The following is a 21,401-nucleotide window of genomic DNA, read 5'->3' as shown; positions in this document are numbered from 1 at the left end:
CATGATGGACTCTTCAGAAGAGGTCTTTATCTTCACTCGTGTTTCTGCGCACGAAAGTCGCCGGACGCCACAATCTTCTGAACATAGTCCTACTGAGAAATCCAGAGAGAGTTGTGTGGAGCTGATAGTCTTAATTAGCTTTGTAGCAACTCATTTGGCAATGGCTTGAATGTAACGGACGTTCGTTAATATCAAAAAGTTACGCACTAAAGCTTTAAGAAGTCTTAACCTTAAAACAGCCCTTGTGTTCTCACTTTTAACATCTAACTACAGAATTAGTCCTAAGAAACAAATGTATGTGAGGTTACACTAAGGCAGATTTTTTGTTTTACTTGATTATAAGATATAGCCAATTTATTAAGTAATTTCCCACTAACACTAATCAAATAGTGGAGCTTTAAATGTTGTGTTTCATTGGGTAAAACCCAACTTCCATTTAGGAATATTCATTAAAAGGTGCAGTAGGAAATATAGAAATAGAATCACTTTTTTGAAACTGTCACTATATCCTGACAGTAGTACATGAGACAGATAGGTTTCCCTCGCACCCGAGGATAAACAACCGAGAAGTGACAGTCTAGTCTGATCGGAGTTCACAGGCACTGACGCTGCGTTAGACACTCCTCGGCTCTGATTGGTCGTTTTCCTTATGTCAGTAGGAGTACCCGGAGGAAGCAGAGGAGGTTTTTTCTTTTATTTGCAAGAAAAGTCCTGCAGCGTGGAGGTCAGGGTTATGCACTAATGACCACCAACTACACTCTTCCGCCATCTGCTGGTGAATCTAGGGTTTACCATTCATCAGAATTTGTAGAAATCTTTATTCATAATTGTCAGCCAACAGTACATCATCCCCTTAAGGCCGTGACACTCTCCTAACATTGGGAGGCAGCGCTGCAATCGATAGTAAAAACAGAGAAGTGAAATCCTAAAACCACCATGGGGATGTGGATACTTCATGGCCTGAGGTCCCTTTGAGTTTTTGAGCCAAGACAGGGAGAGTGTCACAGGTGCGTAAAATAAAAACTTCCCTAAAGTGGCGCTGGGGGATGTGCAAACCTCCCCAAATCCTCCAAAATAAAATTAAAAATGTTCAGTTTCATTTAAGAGGTCAACTCTCGTCACAGCATACCTGGGAGTTGTGCAATGCGGACATTTCTCCCGTTTCAACGTGTAAACAGATAAAAAGAGCCAACATAAATTAGGAAAACTAAAACGCAACAAACAGATGAGCTTTTGTTCTTCCCTATTTACAAAGTATTATTGAGCAGGAGTCCGACCAGAACAAAACAATATTTCATCAATCAACAGGCGGAGCTGTTACATTCATAAAACTAATAAAAAAGGCCTTGCACAGGTTGAAAATTTTTCAAAAGTTGGTAAGGTTTTTCTTCTTCTTCAGATGTTGAGTCTGTCAGCAGCTCATCCTTCAGCAGATGAAGTGGGCTGTACCCAGAAAGGTACAGTGGTTGACACATTAATAGACAGTGTTTGTTTAACTTCACTCAGATAGAAATAAGTGAATTAGCTTTTTAAAATGAACAAAAAAAAAGGCCCTATTACAATATAGTGTGGGGACAAGAAAAGTAAATAAAAAAAAATAAAAATAAAAAAAGACACCCTTTCCATTTATACACTTCAAATAAAACAAATTAGGTTCAGCTATCCTGAGAACAATCTGAAAATAATAAATACACCCTGGCCAGAATTATGGAGCATGGTTCGGTTGATTGAAGGTGTGTGTGTGTATATGTGAGACAGATAACTGAGTCCAGGCTGTGTCTGTTGGTGTGTTAGTATCCTTGTAGTCCATTATAAATCTTCTGTACAGAGCTCTGCTTCAGAAGACTCTGAATACCTGCAATAGCAGAAAGATAACGGTTAACAACAGCGACCCCAAATATTCTACACACACAACGGATGACTGAAACTCAAAAAATACGTGTTTCAAGTGTTGTGATGCAGTTCTGGTGACTCGTTAAATTTGACTGTAGTTTAAAAAAGGTTCATTGTCAATTCGTTTTTTGCCCAGCAGTTTTCCTTGGATTAGGGGGGCACCTAAATAATGGTTGCAGCTTTTGCCGTGGTCCTGCTCCGCGCCCTGCTATGCCCTGTAACGCCATGAACTACTACAACTACTATTTCTAGTCATAGATCCATTATCTTTAGTGTGACTATTATTGCCTCTGTTCATCACACCCCCAACCGGCACCGTCAGACACCGCCTACCAAGAGCCTGGGTCTGTCCCAGGTTTCTCCCTAAAAGGGAGTTCTTCCTCACCACTGTCGCACTAAATGCTTGCTCTTGGGGGAATTACTGGAATTGTTGGGTCTTTGTAAATTATACAGTGTGATCTAGACCTACTCTATCTGTAAAGTGTCCTGAGATACTGTAACTCTTGTTATGATTTGATACTATAAGTACAATTTAATTGTTCTAGGCTAAACATGCTGGTAAGTTATTTGTATGATACAGCAGTCTAAAAAGGACATTAAGGTTGTAGTGCAGGCCATGTAGTAATACCAGTTTAATACTCTGTTACAAGTAAAACTCCTGCATTCGAAATTTTAACTTCAACAGTATTAGCATCAACGTGTGTGTGTGTATGTGTATATGTATATATATATATATATATATATATATATATATATAAAAAAAAAAGTGTAAAAAAGTAAAAAAATCACATCATGCAAAATAGGAATTGTTCCCAACACTGATCCTTCCTTTATTCTCACCCTCTTTCTGCTGTTCGTCGAGCTGCGTCTGAGGAAACTCCACATCGAAGGTGATGATGAGGGAACCTCGGATGTTGATGTTGTCAAAGTTCGGCAGGCCCTCTCCTTTCTTCCACATTCGAGCACCAGGCTTGGTGATCTTATCTCTCACTATATGGACCTGTCAGGCAAAGACGGATTCAATTCAACTGACACATAACAGCCAAACACACACCGGAAGGCCTCCTGCACACTGGCGGCGTGGCGTGTCAGTTGCGCGTCTGTTGCGTGGCGTTTTCTATGTCTTTGCACACCAGAAACGTGTCTGACGCGGCGCTGCTACGTGATTTGGACCACCCTTGTTCGACATACGGGGAGAGAGTTGTGGACAATTACCGCTGCACTCAAGCAGTAGGATACTTCATGTTAAACATAAATATATGCTGATCGGATTACAGCAAAGACAACGTCGGCAGTATTGACGGCAAAATAGGCTACAGAATATTTTCTTCTGTATTCTGACAGGTGCAATGTTTGAAAATCGATAATAATTATTATTTACTACTACTACTACTACTACTACTACTACTATTATTATTATTATAATATATATATATATTTTTTTAAATTACATTTACATCTGCATTTATGTCAAAACCTCGAGACTTTCAAACATCAACATGTCATTTATAAATATGTATTTGTGTCAAAATGACATAAACATCTTTTCCTATTCTATTTTGCCTGGTAACGCTTCCAACACGCTTGTGTGTCACGTGAAAAATAGGCATCGGTCCCATTTCTAGCAGGCACGCGTTTTCTGAGACGTGCGTGTCACGCAGGCAGTGTGGAAGCTCCAGCCTGTTACCATGGGAGCCGAAATAAAAACGGACACGCCACGCAGCTGACACGCTCGCGCCACGCAGCCAGTGTGCAGGAGCCCTGAGCTTCGCATATAGCAGCGCAGCGCAGCTATTTTTATTTCGCCGCCCATGTTATCCGATCTGCCCGCACGCTGCAGCGACAGTTTCGCCGTCTCCTCTATTTTTTTTTGCGCAAAACGCGAGCGTATGTGTCAAGCCAGGCAGGTAAGGATACTTAACAAAAATAAAAAGACAGACAGGCAGACAGACCGACAGTGGAGAAGGCTTTGTTCTTGTGTTCGGAATAAAAAAAAAAAAAAAAAAAAAAAAAGTTCTAATGGGAAAAGTATGAAGGGAAATGTCACAGTTGAAGGCGTTTTGATGTGTTCAAATGTTTTGCCATTTTTTTACTTCAATAATTGCAACAGCTTTCCAAAAGACACTGTATCGTGTTAAATGATCCTAATTGCAATATTGAACACAATAATCGCGATTATGATTTTTTTCCAAAATCGAGCAGCCCTACTGGCAAATTCATTCATCATCACATACATCTCTTTTTTTGTTTGGGTCTTTTTGTCCAGATTCTAAAAACGATCACAGCGGGTGGGGGTGGGGGAGGGGAAGAGCCCCATATTAGTAAAAACACAAGGTATGTACAGAACCTTGTGTCCGTCCAAATGTGCGATGTCCATCTCAAAGCCGATCAGGGCCTCCACCAGGGAGATGGTGACGTTGGTGTACAGGTCATCTCCTCTGCGTTCAAACAGGGGATGTCTAAAAGGGAAAAGCACCCCCACGTCACATTACGGTGGGTCACTAATCGACTATAAATCAGCAATAAAAAAGTAAATTCTTGCAAAATCACACGCAGTAAATACAGCGTATTCATACTTCAACACTTTGATGCGGAACCGCAGATCTCCAGGTTCGCCGTCGATGTGAGGTTCCCCTGTGGTCACACACAAGACGTCAACAACAGGTATTATTTGAAAAATAACAAACACAAATCATTTTTTTTATTAAGCTTCACGCAGCTTTACCTTCTCCAATGAAGGGGTACTCCATTTCATCTCTCACTCCTTGTTCAATTTCTACCTCCAGGGTTCTCTCTTCATTTACCAGCCTGTGATGAATACATAAAAGAAGACGTGTGTTGGTTTGAACTTCTATCCTAAATGTTAATTACACCTCTAATATACACTTAGTTGCCATTTAATTATTATTATTTTGCCGCCGGAGCAATAGGGGCCACTCCAAGACAATGCTCGGGATTCTAACAGCTGCGACGCATCGCGTCCCAAAAGCGGCTCTCGCAAAAAATACGCGTTGGGTCTATTTTTTTTTTTTTTGCCGTTGCATGGCGTTGCACAGGCTGGGCAGGAAGGGAACGGCAAGAGTATCCGGTCAATTTTCAAAATAAAACACTGTGTGCCGACTCCTGATAGTGTATCATATACAGTATCTCACAAAAGTGAGTACACCCCTCACATTTTAGTAAATATTTCATTATATCTTTTAATGGGACAACACTGAAGAAATGACACTCTGCTACAATGTAAAGTATTAAGTGTCCAGCTTGTATAACAATGTAAATGTGCTGTCCCCTCAAAATAACTCAGCACACAGCCATTAATGTCTAATCCGCTGGCAACAAAAGTCAGTACACCCTTATGTTAAATTCCCTTAGAGGCAGGCAGATGTTTATTTTTAAAGGCCAGTTATTTCACGGATCCAGGATACTATGCATCCTGGTAAAGTTCCCTTGGCCTTTGGAATTAAAATAGCCCCCCGACATCATCACATAGCCTTCACCATACCCCCACATCATCACATACCTTCACCATACCTAGAGATTGACATGGGGTAGTTTCCATAAAATTATCTCTCAATGCAAATCAAACCAGCTATTAGGCTAACCGACATAGAACCATGCCAATGTAGTGTTTTTTCTTCAGTGTTGTCCCATTAAAAGATATAAATGAAATATTTACTAATATGTGAGGGGTGTACTCACTTTTATCACTACGCTGTTTTAACAACTACAGTAAAACACAGACTCAAATCTTTGACCAGTTGTCGTTAATCACTGGATCAAATGGAAGAAACCATTTAACTATGTAGACTATTTACTTTTAAAATGGTAGAAGCACAAATATCCAGGAAAATTTTACCAAATCAACAAACTTTGAAAGTCGGGCAGGCAAAACGCACCGCTTAAAAAAAAAAATGCTCCCATGTGGTATGACGAACGGCAGGACAGAAGAAATCCACGGCGCAGCCGGACCTCGGCACATCTGTGCCTGGTGGAATCTCGGTGTTAACCAAAAACTAACGCAGTCTAATACAACGCTCCTGCAATTAGAGCTGGGCGATATGGAGAAAATCAAACATCACAATATTTTTGACCAAATACCTCGATAATTGATATTGTAGCGTTGACTGTTGGTTCTTTCACAAAAAATGTGCAAACAATGAGATTTTAGATAAATAATCATCAGTTATGTTGATATAATAACTATGTGGGTAAAGGCAAATAATGGAACAGCTAGAACAGTCTGGTGTGTTCAGAAAATGACATCACTCTACTGTAATGCAGCCTTTAAAACCAGGAAAAGACAAACACTTGTGTCATATCACGATATCCAAACTTTAAGACGATATCTCACCTCATATATCGATATATCGATATATTGCCCAGCCCTACCTGCAATAAATCCTCCTTCATAACAAGGCTCTTATGTTCAGTTTTGGTTGATTCGACTGTATGATCATTTTGGAGGCTGAATTGTATTGAACTTTTGCGGATTATATTTTCCTGGGGAAGCACGGCATTTTAAAATGTCTGTTTAAATGTAAACTTACTTTACATTGGGACACTCATCGCACACCATCTCCTGAGTCATCTGGAAGCGGCCAGGTCCGAGCTGCGTCGTCCTCATCTCCTGTCTGCAGTTACACTTCCTCTTGCCGGGGGCTTCTTTGGCCACGGGCTTAACGCGCACCACCTGGGTGACACAGCAGCTTTTAGAGAAGATTATGAACTAAAAGTAAACAAGTACAATTGCCGTTTGTAAATCCGCTGATAAAATCAGCAGCTTTTGCAGTGGGACGGCTGCAACGCTTAATTTGACAACTTAAAAAAATAATAATAATAATTGATATCTGTGTCGGTCATTCAAACACTTAGTTGTGACAAATTTCACTTAGGGTTAGAAGTCAAATATGGATAATAAGTGCAGATTATTAATTTAGAGAACAGGAGGTACATCCCATGCCCCTTATTTGATAGCTCCTCGGTCCTCGGCTGAACCAAAACTGGTTCTGACTCCGCCCATACAGCTGACGAATTCATGGGACGCGTCGGAGGAAAGGACGTCTCATCCCTCTAAAAACACATTTGCTCGTTTCCTCTCTCCTCGCATGATTTCCTCGGTTCTCTCCCGTGCTTCTTCGTGGTAGGGGCTAAGATGCGAGGAAGGGAGGCAAGTGGAGGAGTCGAAGGAGGCAATTTAACAATGACATGAGACGCAGCTAGGATATCCTCCTCACCTCGACAAAGTTCCCAGAGTACACCTCTTCAAGCGTGACCTCCAGGTCTAGTGTGATGTCATTTCCTCTGGGGATGTTCCTGTCCTGTTGCTGCCGGTTGCCTCCAAACATGAAGCCAAAGTCACCAAAGAAGCTGCAGAAGGAGGACAGAGTAAGAGGAAACTTTTTTATTTTTTTGAGAAGTGTAGACAGCTCGATGGCGTTTTAAGCCCCCCCAGCGTCTCCGATAAACAAAGCACAAGTTAATCTGTGATTTGATTCAGCATCATTCTATTAACACACATTTTTATAAAAACACTTGGCTTCTAACAATTGAATGCCATTGCCAGTACATTTAATATCCATGATATTTGTTGCATTTTTTGTAGAAACACAAGTTAATCTTGTAGACCAATTCCCCTGAAGGGTTGATTCATCCTAACCACAAATGATAGTAGCCTTTTCTGCATCTAGCTGTTGGTTAAATGTATCTTGCTCAAAAGATTAAAAATGTAATTTAAAACAACAACTCAAGAGCAACCAGGGTTTTAAAATTAGCACCACCCACCAGCCAAATGATGGTAAAATATGCATGTGACTGGAAGCTTTGCTACACTCAACAGACAAAAAACAATGGCAATCTAATAAGAGGCAGGTAGAATTTAGACATTCACTAGACATTTGGCTGGCAGACGAGAAAAAGTTAATTTTGCAACCTGAAAGCAAGATTTGTTTTTTTAGAATCAGCGTCACACTGACAGAGTCAGTGTGAAAATACTCTCGATAATCCACAGTACGAGAGTGTCAACAGTATTTATTTGGTAAATTAAAAAAAAAGTAGCTGCAGTGTAAACCGTTCACAGTGAGGTCTGTGGATTATCTAGATCAACCACAACGTTGTTTCTGGAAAGACACATTGTGGATTAATTTTTTTTAAACGGTGAGCACCACAGACAAAGTTATATTCACATCAACTGTAAGGCCTGTTCGTTTAGATACAACAGGCTTAAGAACTCTTTCATACTTCAGTCTATCCTGTCGCTAAACCAAAATCAGGGTGCTGCCAATTTAGATCTGGACCCAAGGATATCACCAAACATGTGTCTTTGCGATGGCTGTTGATTGGTCTTCATCTTTGTACTATATGTGTAATTGTTGTCTCGCTGTGTGTGTATTTTTTGAGCGGAGCTGCTCTGGAACGCAAATGAATTTCAGTGTAAACTGACAATAAAGTTGTTATGATTGTATCGGGAAGAGGAAGAAAATGTGGGCAAATGTGATCAAACTAACTGCATGGCTGGACAGTACTAGGATCAAGTGTTTGTTTTTTTTGGGGTAAAATGGCCCTTTAAGTGGCCCTTACTCGCCTTACATTAGCTGTATACAATACAGTATCCCATTGGCTTTTAGTTCTGTATAAAGCCAGCTGAGCTAATGAAACCAACCTGGAGAAGATATCGTTGTGTGAGCCGTGGTGACCCTCTTTGAGTCCATCTTCTCCGTACGTGTCATACTGTTTCCTTTTCTCCTCATCTGAGAGCACCTACAAAATGAACAACCTGTCAGTCACAGGACCAACACATTCTACACTGCGGGTTCAATTCCCATTTCATTTAGCATGTGGAACCTTTAACGTAATGTAATCCAACACAACAATATTACAGAAACCTCAAACACCATCAACACTTTAACAGAACTTGGACATTAGAATATTCACAAAAGCAGTATTATTTACATAGTATGTTAAAATAAGATAAGTAAAGATAGAGCTGTATTCATCGCAAAATATGCAAATATAAAAACAGCACTAAAAAAGGTGCAAGTATAAAAATATCAATACACCAATATTCAAAATGTAGATCTATCCATCTATCGAGAGAGAGATAAAATAAATATAGACAGATATATATGACAAGAACTTCATCATTTTGGACAGGGGTTTATGTCATAATGTCCACTCCTTGTATATCAAATCACACGACTAATCATTGGTATTTTTAGGAGCGTGAATGTGAAAATATGATTGGAAAACACCTGCAAGATGTAATCTGAATCCACTCCCACTTATCCACGTCTGGCTTTCCTAAATGCCAGCTGTGTTGCGTAACAGCCAATCAGATGCAGCCACACGGTCTAGTCGGCCAATCACAGTGACCGTGCTGTTTCCAACAACAACCAAATAGCTAGCGTACAACTGATTTTTTTTTTTTTTAATCTCCCCCACACAATTAGCTAGCTGAACAGGTCAGAGTTTCCTGGCAAGTAGCTATGCAAATTAAACCATCCGTTGAGTCTGAGTTCACTGTGCCTCTCTTCAGCTATCTCTGGCACCAGGAACACAACAATAGCTCTGTATGCTCCCACCTCATAAGCTGCTCCCAAGTCTGCAAATTTGTCCTGAGCTTTCGGGTCGTCCGGGTTTCTGTCGGGGTGTAACTGGAGAGCCAGCTTTCTGTAGGCCTTCTTTATGTCCCTGATCGAGGCACTCTTGCTCACTCCCAAGATCTGATAGAAATCTCGCCTACAAAGAGAGACAGAGTGACGTTATAGACGAACGTTAGCAGCGCTTATGGACGACACAAAGGGAGCGAAAAAATGCCAAAGATAATAAAAGGCCGTCGTTAGATAACACTGTCGAAACGTCTATGGAGTGAAAAACACATCGAAACACTTATTAGCAAGTTAGCTCAGTGTGTGTGTGTGAGCCTGCTCCCAGTTCACTCCACACACGCATGGCTAACTGGTCTGGACCAATCACAGTGGAACATGTGTACCACCTGGCGATGCTGTCGTAACGTTCCAACCGACTTACCCCGCGAGCACCGCCGTGATAACATAAAGAAGCAGGCAGCACACATTGCAGAGATTCATTCCTTTGGTAGCCATAGGTCCCCGTATTGCTAAAAAAATAAAAAGGAAGTAGCAAGAGAACAGCCGGCTTTTGAAGGTTGGAACCCGGCTACCAGACACAAGCCGTCTTCCTCCTGTCAGAGAGAGAGCCCACCCTCGGGATGTCGGCGAATCCGCCTCTCAGCCGAAACCCCGCCCACCATTAAAGAAACATCCTTTAATAACTTTGCTACGAAGTGTTCAACACATTTTAGGTCAATATAAATTCAAATAGAGCAAAAATAGAATGGTTTCCTAAAGGGGCGTTCACACCTTCGCGTGGTAATTCACCGCTTCCAGTTATTTCAATAAATCGAAGGTGGCAGAGAGGAAGCGGTTTGGACCACGGCGGTACCGTATGTATGGACCAGTTGCTGCCCACATGAATGAGCACAGAGTCCGCTCTGCCGCCTAGAGTTCACCCAAAAGAAGAAAAGAAAAAGAAGCGCGCTCCCGAGAGGTGCGCGCAACCAATGTCAACTCTCAGGTCAGAGGAGAGGAGGGCGCCAAATAGGAAGAACGGCAGATGCGTAATAAAATCCATCCATTCGGGTATGCCTCTAATCACAACAAACCGCATCACAACTCATTCTCTTCTTTACTTTCGCCTATGAGTGACCCATCGAGACGGAGCATCGCGTCGCCCGGACAAGGACAAAGGCTAAAAGTAAGTAAAAGACACCGTTGTCTCCCAGTCTCATTGCGTTAACGTTACATTGCTAGCTAACAGTAGCTAAGTTGAGTTAGCTAGAGCTAGCTGGTGAGCTCTAACTAGTTTGGTGAAGTTGAACAGTTCGCTCATTCTTCCATCTAACAAGCTGTCGTCCGCACATTTACTTGCTGCCTGACTGGATTAGTTTGAGCTCAGCTTGGTTAGCTGCCAAAACTGATTCAATGATTCCTAGCAGGTGTTGATGACCTGAGCAGCAGGTTCTCAGTTGTCATGGGAGCCTCAAAGCGTCACGGGGGACATTACAGGAGACATTTGCCACCATGATAAATAAAAGACATGAGATATATGTTAAACATTTCTGATTTCAGAAGGATATTATCCCTGCATTAACCCTGTAACACTAACCTCCACTTAGGGCTGTGCAATTAATCGAAATGTAATCGTGATAGGGAGAAAATCAGATTTCACATATTCTTGACCAAATACCTCGATATCGATATTGCGGCTATATTCTAGGGTTGACTATTGGTGCTTTAACAAAATATCTTCACACATAGATTTTAGATAAACAATCACCTGTAATGTGGACGTTATGTCTAAGTGGGAAAAAGGCAAATAATAGAAGAGTTACAACAGTCTGGTAAGTTCAGAAAAGTGCATCACTTTACTGTAATGCAGCCTTTAAAACCAGGAAAAGACAACACTTATGTCACATCAGAATATTACGATATCCAAAATCTAAGATGATATCTAGTCTCATATCACGATATCGATATAATAGCAATATATTGCCCAGCCCTAAATCGTGATTATGTTTTCGGCTCCCAATGATCACAAAAAGAGAATAATCAAGAAAAAATGATTTAGCTCATTACGTTTTGCAAGTAAACTCTTATTTTCTCTTGTGTTCTGAATGAAAAAATAAAGTTTAAATAGGAAAAGTGTTAAGGCAAATTTCAGTTTTTTTTTTACTGTTTATTTATTTAACTTTTTCCACTTTTTTTAAGTTCAATAAAACGAGTAATCGTGTTAAATTATCGTGATTTCAACACTGACCGAAATAATCGTGATTATATATTTTTTTCCATAATCGAGCAGCCCTACATCCACTGTAACGTTACCTGTAAATTTAACATTTTCATTGTTTAAATACACAGCCTTTTTAACATGTAAATATAATCACTGTTAAATATAAATCTAATCACGCTGTATATACTGTAATAACCACCTAATGTGTATAAAGCTTTGCACCACTGCACTATTGTCTGTCTACAAATGTCATTTTATATAATATACATTTTCATATATATTTTATATCTGCACATAGTTAAATCAAATGTGTTTATGTTTTACCTTACTTAAGCTTTGTTGTCGCTGTTTTAGCTGTATGTGTATTTCTGTGCAAGTACATTGACAGCAACGTAAAACCGGAGTCAAATTACTCTTTAATGTGTTCACAAACTTGGCCAATAAAACTGATTCTGATTCATGGTTGGGCACTTGTATGGCCAAGTGGTTATTGAGGCAGGCTGCTCCAAAACTCTGCCCTCTAAATCTCTAAATTTAGTGTTTATATAATGCAATACTTGTACTGTGATGCCATTCAAAGTTTGATTTTCAGTACAAGTGTCTACTTGTTTACTGTACTTGCTTACATTGCTCTCTTACACAGTGACATTCTTGCATATCGGCGTATCATGTGTCTGACTTCCGCATCTTTTTTTGTATCCTTTCCCTTTAGACATGGAGGCAGACAGTGTGAGCATATGGCCACGCATGGAACCCTTCTTACTGGGTGCCCTGCAGGTGAATATAATCTATTTAACTTAATGATATCGCCCAGCGGATGCAAATGTTTTCCAATAACTGGAATGAATGCCGTCGTAGGTGGCTCCCTCCTCCAAACTCAGCCTGCACTATCTTCGTAAGATGGCGATCTACGTGCGAACACGGGACGGATGCTTCCCCGTTTTGGGCTGGCCCATGTGGAAGCATATTGCCTGTGGAAAGCTACAACTTCCAGAAGACCTCGCTTGGCTCTACTTTGAGACCTTTGACCTTCTTATAGGCCACACACCAGAGGAGAGGCTGGAGTGGGCAGAGTGTCTGTCCCAGTGCTCTTCTAAAAGCGAGCTGGACCAACAAAGGAACAAGGTAAAAAAAAAAAAAAAAAAAGGGGTGGAGTACAAATGTAATATCATTTCAGTTAACTTTTTTTGTATCACGTTTGCCTCTTTCATGAGGCTGTGCTGTTCATTGTATTGTTGTGTTATGCCCCAGGCAAAGGTTATTGTTGTCGTAAACCTACTGTAAAAATTTTTTTTTTAAGATTTTTGTATTTTTTCATTAGATAGTGTAGATTAGGCAGGATGGGGGGGGGAGGAAGAAAGGGGACGCCAAGCAGCAAAGGCCCCACCCTGCTCTCCAATTTGAGTCTCCTCTCATGTTTCTTTTTTCTCCCTTTCACTCCAGTTGTCTGTGGACACCGTGCAGTTCCTCCTCTTCCTCTACATCCAGCAGCTGAACCGCATGTCTCTGCGCACCTCTCTGATCGGTGAAGAGTGGCCCAGTCATCGCACTCGCTCCCCCTCTCCGTCAGACCGAGAGGCCAAGACCAGCTCCCAGAACAAGGTCCTTGTCACTGTGAAAGACAAAAGAGAGACTGATTACATCATAACGTGTTTCGCAATATTCTGTAAACCAATATAGAGCTCAACAGGGACCGCCCACTTTTTTTTTTAAACGGCTCCGGAAGTGTTTTTCCCCTTCAGTTGTTCCATTGACGTTTCTAAAATTGCTTATATAAAAAATTTAACATCTGGAACCAAGCCAACCAGCTACGAGAGGAAACACTAAGTATAAAACATTTGATTGGGCACAAAAAAACAGTTTGAAAGCGGCAAAAAAGGCAAAGGTACACGACTGTGTACAGAAACTACCATATATTTAAATAGTATAAGCTCACTGTAGCCATTCACGAGTACGGTAAACACTTCCATGCTAATGGCAAGTTTGAACAGTCAAAGACATCGCGGTTATGCTTAGGATTATGGGTAGTGTAGTATTTCTCCGTAAGATCGCGAATAAAACAGGTTTTTCTTAAAACAAAGTTGATTTCATACGGACTTTAATCTTTTACAGGAGCAGAAACGTCCGTTACACGGCCTCGTATCTCGTGGTCAGTCTACCTCGGATGGTTTACACATAATGGCTGATAATCAAAATCCTTATAGAGAAAATCAAATGGATTTTTACTTCCGGAACCACACTGTTGCGCTCTATTGCTCTATCTACATGTTTATGTTTAAAGCTCGAATGTTGTTGTCATCTCACAGTTTTTGGTAATGACTCACTCAGTTTTTTTTTTTTTTTTTTTTATTTTGTTTGTGTTTGGTTTCCCCAGAACTGGGACGATCAGGCCCACCTGTCATTTGTGCAAAGCCATCTAGCTGAGATTCTGGAGCTGCTGGTGGAGCCGGGCCAACTGTCCCAGTCTGGACAGGCCCTCAGAGATTGCCAGGTCTGTGGACAGTCCGAAAAACATCCCGTGTTATGGCTGTTTTATGCTTCTGCGTCGACAACTTCTAGCTCGACGTGCACCTCCAAAAGTGTGTAACTTTGCGTCGAGGCGACGCAGACCGCAAGGACTGTGATTGGTCAACTGGTCCTGTGTGTTGATAGTCCCAGCCTACTGTGGGGAGTAGCAACATGCTAGTTCACTGACACAAGCTCTGCAAATAAACTCAGACATATTGTGGTTCCAATGACGGGGTTATCCGTCTGTGTCTACGTGTCAGTAACGTTTTGAAATTAGCCCTTCGCCAGCAAGCAGTACTTTGTGGGCATTTGTGCTAAAGTTAGCTTGCTAACATAGCGTAAACTGGCTGGCAGACACCTCACAAATAACCTCAGACTTATCACCCCCTAGCGTTATGGCGGTGAAATTCACCCCGACGCAGAACTCCGAAAGGGTCACGCCGCCGTAGGAGCTACGGCGTAGCTACGGCGTAGCTACGGCGTAGCTACGGCGTGGAGTTGACGCAGAAGCATAAAACAGCCTTTACTTTACAGCAGCCAACTCAAAGCCGCTATAATCAAATGACGACGTGACCGGTGTCTGTAGTGATAAATACTACAGAGAATTGGCACCTGAAGCTGTCCTACGGGTGCCTTACAGAATAGTCACTATACGTTTTGCAGATACAATCATCTGTGTTTTTATTTTTATTTTGACTTGACTCTTATGATCCATTGTAGCGGAGTTTACAGTTGTGTTTTTATTTCCAGATATCTCTGGAGGCTGTGCGGAGCTTGGGCCTGCTCCTGGAGGGCTCCGCCTGCCACGGCCGAGCCGTTCAGCCCGTCCACAGGCTGCTGACCAAAGGTCTGCTCCAGGCGCCGTCCGGCTACTCCGCGCTCAGCCGCTCCTTCGCCCTGCACAAGCTGCTCTCGTGTCTCCAGCACAGCCTCACGCTCAACCCCTTTGGGATGACTGCCTGCCTGCGATCAGGCAAGAAACTAGCCTGGGCTCAACAAGGTATCCTCAAATCTTCATTTAAAAAAATTCAAAAATTCAGGTACACAGAGTACCCGTGGGGTCTTAAAAATTATTTTAAAAGCCATACATTTATATATTCTAAAAATAGGGTTATAATAAAGTATTGAATTATGTTAATAAAGTGTAACATTATATTTATAAAGGTCTTACATTTGGTCTTGTCTATTCGTAGGATTAAATAAAAAGTGTGTGTGTGTGTGTGTGTGTGTCCTAATCATTTGTTAGGAGAAAAAAAACGAAACCAGGTGCACCGTGCTACTAACACGCTAATGTTAGCCCGTCGGCTTAGAATAGTCTGAAGCGCTGGCCAGAGACGTGGACGAGGCTGATGGCAAAGGTGCTGAGGTTAGCACAAACTGATTGCCATGCGCGTCAGACATACTATGGCGAGCGCGAACTCGCCTCTGTAACGCTGCTTGATAAATTATTATTTTCCGAGCTTCAAATCCATACTGTTGGCCTTAAACTCCATCTTATGTGGCATTAAAATGCTTTTAAGTCTTACATTTAACTTTGAGAATCCTGGGGTGGATCCTGGTACAGTGTGAGAATGCTGTCATCACTCTTTCTCCACCTGTCTGTCAACATTTCTTTGACCCTGTTCTCCGTTGGTGCATTCCAGTGGAGGGGACCATGAAGAGAGCCAAGATAGCCCGGAACACCCACATGGCTCCACCTGGCAGTAAGATGGTGCTGATGTCGCAGGTCTTCAAACAGACCCTGGCGAAAACCTCCGACAAGCTGACCGGTGCCAACATCAAAATCCACAGATGCTCCGACTCCTTCATATACCTCCTCTCCCCGCTCAGGTAAGGTTGGCTTCCATGTACGTGGCATGTGTTCCAAATTGTTGGGAATGTAGGACCGAGGACCGCCAATTACTTCACGTCCTACAGTCCTGTGATAAAGTCCAGGGATTTTGGACCGGGATACATGATAACCTATGTGGGATTGGCGGGACCCAGGTTCCATTCAGGCCCAGATTATTTGTTCTATGAGGTAGATAGATAAGCACATAAGAAGCTGGGTCCAGACTAGTGTCATGATAGCCAGGGGTTTTGGGGTTGTTGATATGTTCATGTTGCAAATTGTGTGTTGGGTTAAGAAAAATGAAAATAAATTGTCTGTAATATGAACTTCATGTGACACTTCAGATCCGTCAGCGTGGACAAGTGTCGGGACTGCACAGTGGTTCTGGGCCCCGTTGAGACCAGCGTCCACATCCACAGCTGCCAGAACCTGCGGGTGGTGTGCGTGGCCGGCAGGATCGCCGTCGGAGTCTCCTCCCATTGCACCATCCACGCCTTGACGCCCACCTACCCCTTGCTCCTACCCGGAAACACGGACCTTACCCTGGCGCCTTACCACACCTTCTACCCCTCCCTGGAGGATCACATGGCCAGCGTGGGGCTGGCCGTGGTCCCCAACGCCTGGGATCGACCCTTGCTCCTCGGGGCCGAGGGCCTCGCCAACCCCTCGCCCAACGCGTCCGCCAACCCGGACCCCGCCTGCTACCGGCTGCTGCCCCCGGCCGAGTTCCACACGCTGGTTGTGCCTTTCCAGATGGAGGGCGACACGTGCGAGGTGCCGGGAGGGTTGCCTCCTCCGTATCAGGCAGTGGTGGACGAAAAGCAGAAGAGGATACAGAACTGGCAGAAGACTGTGATGGAGGCCCGGCTGAACAAGTGAGTGGCAAGTCAGGAGCTCTTCAGAGCTGCAAAGATTAATCAATTAATCAATTAGTTAACATAACTATGGGATTGAATGAGGACCAGCAATATGCGGGGTGGGCGGGTAAAAAAGAACAAAGAACGGCACTGAAGTAATTCTTAAAAAAGGAAGATGTGTTGGGAGTTTTGCCGACCGGATACGGCAAAAGTTTAAAGTTTAATCTACCAACTAGCTCCGCTACCTTCTTCGTTGCTCTGCCTGGTTGTAGCGCTATCCTATTGCGTGGAGAGAGAATTTGAAAGACAACCGTTTATCCCGCCCCTCGGATTGAGCCCTGACCAATGGTGAGTTCCCAGACCCAACATCTGGATGTGGGTCTGGCCCGTCAGGCTAATGGTATGTAAAAGTAGAGATGAAATTCTGCTGAAACTCTGATTTTTGATGAAATTCAGAAAAAAAAAAGTAATTGTTGTTTTGCCCTCATTTGATATTACTTCCTGGTATCTAATCATGATGACCCACAGAAATTAATAAAAAAATAAATAAAAAAAGTAGGCTAATTGTCAACTATAAAAAAATCAATCCGCAACTATTTTAATCTGTTTGAGTCATTTTTTTTTTTTTTTTATAAACAAAAAATAGGAAAAAATTCTCTACTATTTTTAATCAGTGGAAAGTTACAACCGAACGGCCATTCCAAAAAATCTATACGAATGTGAGTAAGCCACTCAGCTGGTGAGATGTTATGGAGTTCAGTGATGGCATGGTGTCGGAAAAACTGGCTCGAGGGACTTTACACTCTACCTAACCCTGACAGCACAGGGGAACTCATCACACAATATAAGGGGAACATCTGTTTATTGATTTCTATATCACAGTATTATTAACGCTAATCTCTCCCACATCCCGGCTCTTTCCAGCTCTGTAGGCTGGGTTTCAGAAAGTCTAAAATTTCAATGTTAGGCTTTTTAAAAAAGTATTGTGTTCTATGTCTTAAATCATTTTAAACAGCTTTTAATTGTCCTCCGTCCATGTAACACTAGGGTTGGGTACCTTTCGCATCTGAACCAATACCACTACCGATACCTGGATTTTAGTTCCGGTACCCAACGGTATTTTTTTCGGTACTTTATAGGTATATAGGTGTGTATATATGTATATATATATATATGTGTGTGTGTGTGTATATATATATATATATATATATATACCTAGCTCTAGCTGTATCTCTTACTATTTAACAGAAAGGTCGACCTCCTTAGAAATCCTTTCCATAATGTAGTCCAACACTTAGAATATTAATCTGAGCCTGTCATTGGCAAAGCGAGCACTTTTGTGAAGATAAATACAAGCTGCACGTTACACCGTAGCTTGTCTCGCCGCTGCCGAGCCCGACTGCAGCTGGCTGGCTTAATACTGGATCAGTGTCAGAGATTGTTGTTCCCATCAGTCACTATGACACAGAAACACAGGAAAATAGGGTCCAGGTTGGGAAAAAAAAACCCGGTAGTAACCCTTTAAATAGGTCTCAAAAGGTTATGTATTTGACTTGGTGACAGCAGCAGGAGCCCTGGTAGGTTATTCCTCGTTTGTTTTCCTGTTGTCACCGATTTCTCGTTTCTGGTCTCCAGGGAGCAGAAGCGGCAGTTCCAGGAGTTGGTGGAGGTCAAGTTCCACGAATGGCTTCTGGCAACAGGGCACAGGCAGGAACTCGACAGCCTCATCCCACCCACGATGGCCTCTTTAAAGGACTCCAACGGGCCGGCAACGGACACGGCCCGAGTTGATGATACTAGACATATTAGGAGTGGACAGGCGGTGGGACGGTCACCGATGGCTTGTTGAATGTTAGCCTTGTTTGGAGCTTGGAGTGTCTTACTGACACCTACTGACATTTGGAGCTCCTGTAAGTTTAAAAACAGACGAATGCGTTTAGTGCCAGTATTATTGTACAGTATGCTTGTGGTTATTTACACCTCACTCTGGGAAGTCTGGAGCTGTCTGATTCAGCTCTTTTTTTTTTTTTTTTTTTTTTTTTTTGCAACGCTGAAAGACGGTATGGGCTGCTTTACAAGTCCTTCTTAAGAAAAAGGCAGCTATGTCCAAGCCAAGTATGGAGCGGATTGGCATGTTGTAAAACAACATCGCAAGCACCACTTCCTTTGAGGAGAGCTTTAGACACAGGTACACAGGGTGTAGCATTTGTGAAGTCGCCACAGGGACATTTTGAAAAAGGCTTAGATTGGAGTTTACAGCCGAAAATCTGTAGCTGGCAGAGATTAAATTTGGCGCAGCTAAGGGAGGGACGAGGCACTGATTGACTTTCTGCTGAGAAACCTGTCGGTTATATGCCCTAAACACGTTTTCTCTTGACGAACCAATAGCTCTTCACTTCACTTTTTGCGTCGGATGTTTTGGAGTCGGCATTTAGCGGCCATTAGAGGAGCTTAAACTTAAAGCACTTGCGATTTGGTATCGTCAGCACTCCGCTTCAGGGGAAGCTGTGGCTCACGCTCCTGGAGAGCCATGACTGCTGTAAACACTTTGGCTCTCTTTCTATACAGCCAGGAGAGATTGTCATCATTTCTTCCCAAACTGGGCCCAGCCTACATATGTACATGCTATTTTCTGGAGAAAAAAAAAAAAAGTGCATTAAAAGATGGAGAATGTAGATGCTAAATAACTGTAGCAATTTGGGTAGTGCACCGACTGTTACTAGCTCAGGTCAAAGTATTTTTGTGTTAATAGAATATATAAAATAAAAAAAATAGGAATCAAGTGTTTTCCATTATGGAAAAAAAGGAAGGAATTAGGGCTGGGCGATAGGGAGAAAATCAGATATCACGATATTCTTGATGCTGGTGCTTTCACAAAATATCTTCACACTTAGATTTTTGATAAATAATCATCAGTAATGTGGATATAATGACTAAGTGGGGAAAAGGCAAATAATAGAACAGCTAGAACAGTCTGGTAAGTTCAGAAAAGTGCATCACTTTACTGTAATGCAGCCTTTAAAACCAGGAACACTTATGTCATATTACGATATCCAAAATCTAAGACGATATCTATTCTCATCTCACAATATCGATATAACATCGATATATTGCCCAGCCCTAGAAGGAATATTAACATAATTTATTGTAGGTGCGTGATACCGTCCAAACGGCCAGATTGTATGTGGGTAAAAGAGGAAGTTAACACTATTACACTGCTCTGCATTGGCTAAATCTTTCAAGCCAGACCCCAATTATTTCTGTTGTAAAAGCTTTTTGTTTATGCTGCATTTGGCTTTCCATTCCCCTTGTATCATGCACTAAGCGCTTCAACACGGCCTTCTCGCCCTCAAAACAGTCTAATTAAATAAGTAAAAGTCTACGTCTTACGTAGGAGTTAACATTTAGTTTGGGCCAACAATGCCAAAAAATTATAATAATAAAAAAAAAAAGTCACCTTGCCTTTTTAGCGCTTCCGTAGATCTTTAGCTGTCAGAAGGAACTATTTGCTCTAACATCGGGGACTGCTGTGTGCTACAACATGACATGGTGTAGGGATTCATGGCGAATGTATCCTTTTTCTTCAGTACAACCGAAATAGCTCATTTGCCAAATGAGGCAAAATTGAACAAGCTTTTGGTCACTTTGCGGAACAGATGTCTATATGTTTATTTTTTTGTATTGATTTGATTGTATGAATATGTATATTTTAGCATTATAATAAGATTATTTTTCATAAATCTTCCCTGTCTTCTATGTTTAGCATTTAATACCTCCAAGTGTACTTCAGCCCGTTTAAGCTTCCTGTTTCCACTCATTACAACATGCTAACTTCAAGAGTTTTTCACAGATTGGGACATTACGTACAACACAACTGCTGCATGGGACTTCAGTGCAGCATTTGAATAAGTTATGAGAAGTTAAGGGACGATGGACTTGATAAAAAATAAAATATGAACTGTTAAAATGCTGTTACAATATTACTGTAAACGTGTTCAGACTGCTGGATTGTGTCTCTGAATTTTTAAGATGTGATTACACTTTGAAATGCCGTACTGCTGGAAAACCTGTCCTCTCATTTGATTTGAACACACGCACCTCTATGCGGTTACTATGCGAAGAGCACAATATAATTTATCGAAAAATTTAAATAAAGGTTTTGACTAAAACCGGGCTGCTTATTGTTTTGATTTTGTCATTTTTGTGCTCCATATTTAGTAAAAAGTTAATAGAGTAATAAAGAAATACATTGATTTCATAATCCAGCCATAGCACTACTATGTATTCATTGCATCTGTGGTTATGTTACACTGCCAGTGGTCGAATATAACTACAGTACATTTTACTCAAGTACTGTTCTTCAGTACAATTCTGAGGTACTTGTACTTAACTTTACAGAGTATTTCCATTTTGTGCTACTTTATATTTCTACTACATTACATCTCAGAGGCAAATGTTGTACTCTTTCCTCTACATGATAACGTCTCTGTCGGGCAGAAACCTCGTAT

At 41.8% G+C, this 21,401-nt stretch overlaps 2 protein-coding genes across 3 annotated transcripts; one reads left to right on the top strand and one right to left on the bottom strand.

Annotated features, from left to right (window-relative positions):
- Positions 1–798: 798 nt before the first annotated feature.
- On the bottom strand, positions 799–10,812 carry dnajb11 (DnaJ heat shock protein family (Hsp40) member B11). Of its 2 annotated transcripts, XM_028591615.1 has the most exons (10): positions 9,919–10,581; positions 9,471–9,627; positions 8,552–8,649; positions 7,128–7,260; positions 6,441–6,583; positions 4,619–4,701; positions 4,470–4,527; positions 4,241–4,352; positions 2,734–2,893; positions 799–1,855 (listed from the first exon to the last, which is right to left on the bottom strand). In XM_028591615.1, the coding sequence occupies exons 1-10, from the start codon at positions 9,990–9,992 to the stop codon at positions 1,791–1,793; spliced, it is 1,083 nt and encodes a 360-aa protein (XP_028447416.1). In that variant the 5' UTR covers positions 9,993–10,581; the 3' UTR covers positions 799–1,790. The 2 variants fall into 2 exon arrangements, with proteins under 2 accessions (XP_028447416.1, XP_028447417.1); XM_028591616.1 differs by lacking the exons at positions 799–1,855; positions 2,734–2,893; positions 4,241–4,352; ... (1 more) ...; positions 4,619–4,701; positions 6,441–6,583 and adding an exon at positions 6,596–7,040 and having other exon boundaries at positions 9,919–10,812.
- On the top strand, positions 10,393–19,762 carry tbccd1 (TBCC domain containing 1). Its single transcript, XM_028591614.1, has 9 exons — positions 10,393–10,662; positions 12,410–12,474; positions 12,556–12,822; positions 13,141–13,299; positions 14,072–14,188; positions 14,956–15,205; positions 15,849–16,035; positions 16,381–16,911; positions 18,529–19,762. Exons 2-9 carry the CDS (start codon positions 12,412–12,414, stop codon positions 18,740–18,742), a joined length of 1,788 nt encoding a protein of 595 aa, XP_028447415.1. The 5' UTR covers positions 10,393–10,662; positions 12,410–12,411; the 3' UTR covers positions 18,743–19,762.
- The last annotated feature ends 1,639 nt before the right edge of the window (positions 19,763–21,401 follow it).

This window comes from Perca flavescens, chromosome 11 (assembly GCF_004354835.1).
Source record: "Perca flavescens isolate YP-PL-M2 chromosome 11, PFLA_1.0, whole genome shotgun sequence".
Lineage (NCBI taxonomy): Eukaryota > Metazoa > Chordata > Actinopteri > Perciformes > Percidae > Perca > Perca flavescens.
This window is presented reverse-complemented; position numbering and strand designations above follow the sequence as displayed.

What these genes read in the sequence shown, in the direction of transcription:
- dnajb11 (XM_028591615.1), bottom strand. Translation starts at nt 9,992, where the DNA reads ATGGCTACCAAAGGAATGAATCTCTGCAATGTGTGCTGCCTGCTTCTT. An exon ending in CACAACGATATCTTCTCCAG is followed by an intron (nt 7,261 to 8,551) that starts GTTGGTTTCATT and finishes CTCCTTCTGCAG; the next exon opens with CTTCTTTGGTGACTTTGGCT. An exon ending in GATGAGTGTCCCAATGTAAA is followed by an intron (nt 4,702 to 6,440) that starts GTAAGTTTACAT and finishes TATTCATCACAG; the next exon opens with GCTGGTAAATGAAGAGAGAA.
- tbccd1 (XM_028591614.1), top strand. Translation starts at nt 12,412, where the DNA reads ATGGAGGCAGACAGTGTGAGCATATGGCCACGCATGGAACCCTTCTTA. An exon ending in TCTTACTGGGTGCCCTGCAG is followed by an intron (nt 12,475 to 12,555) that starts GTGAATATAATC and finishes ATGCCGTCGTAG; the next exon opens with GTGGCTCCCTCCTCCAAACT. An exon ending in TACCTCCTCTCCCCGCTCAG is followed by an intron (nt 16,036 to 16,380) that starts GTAAGGTTGGCT and finishes GTGACACTTCAG; the next exon opens with ATCCGTCAGCGTGGACAAGT.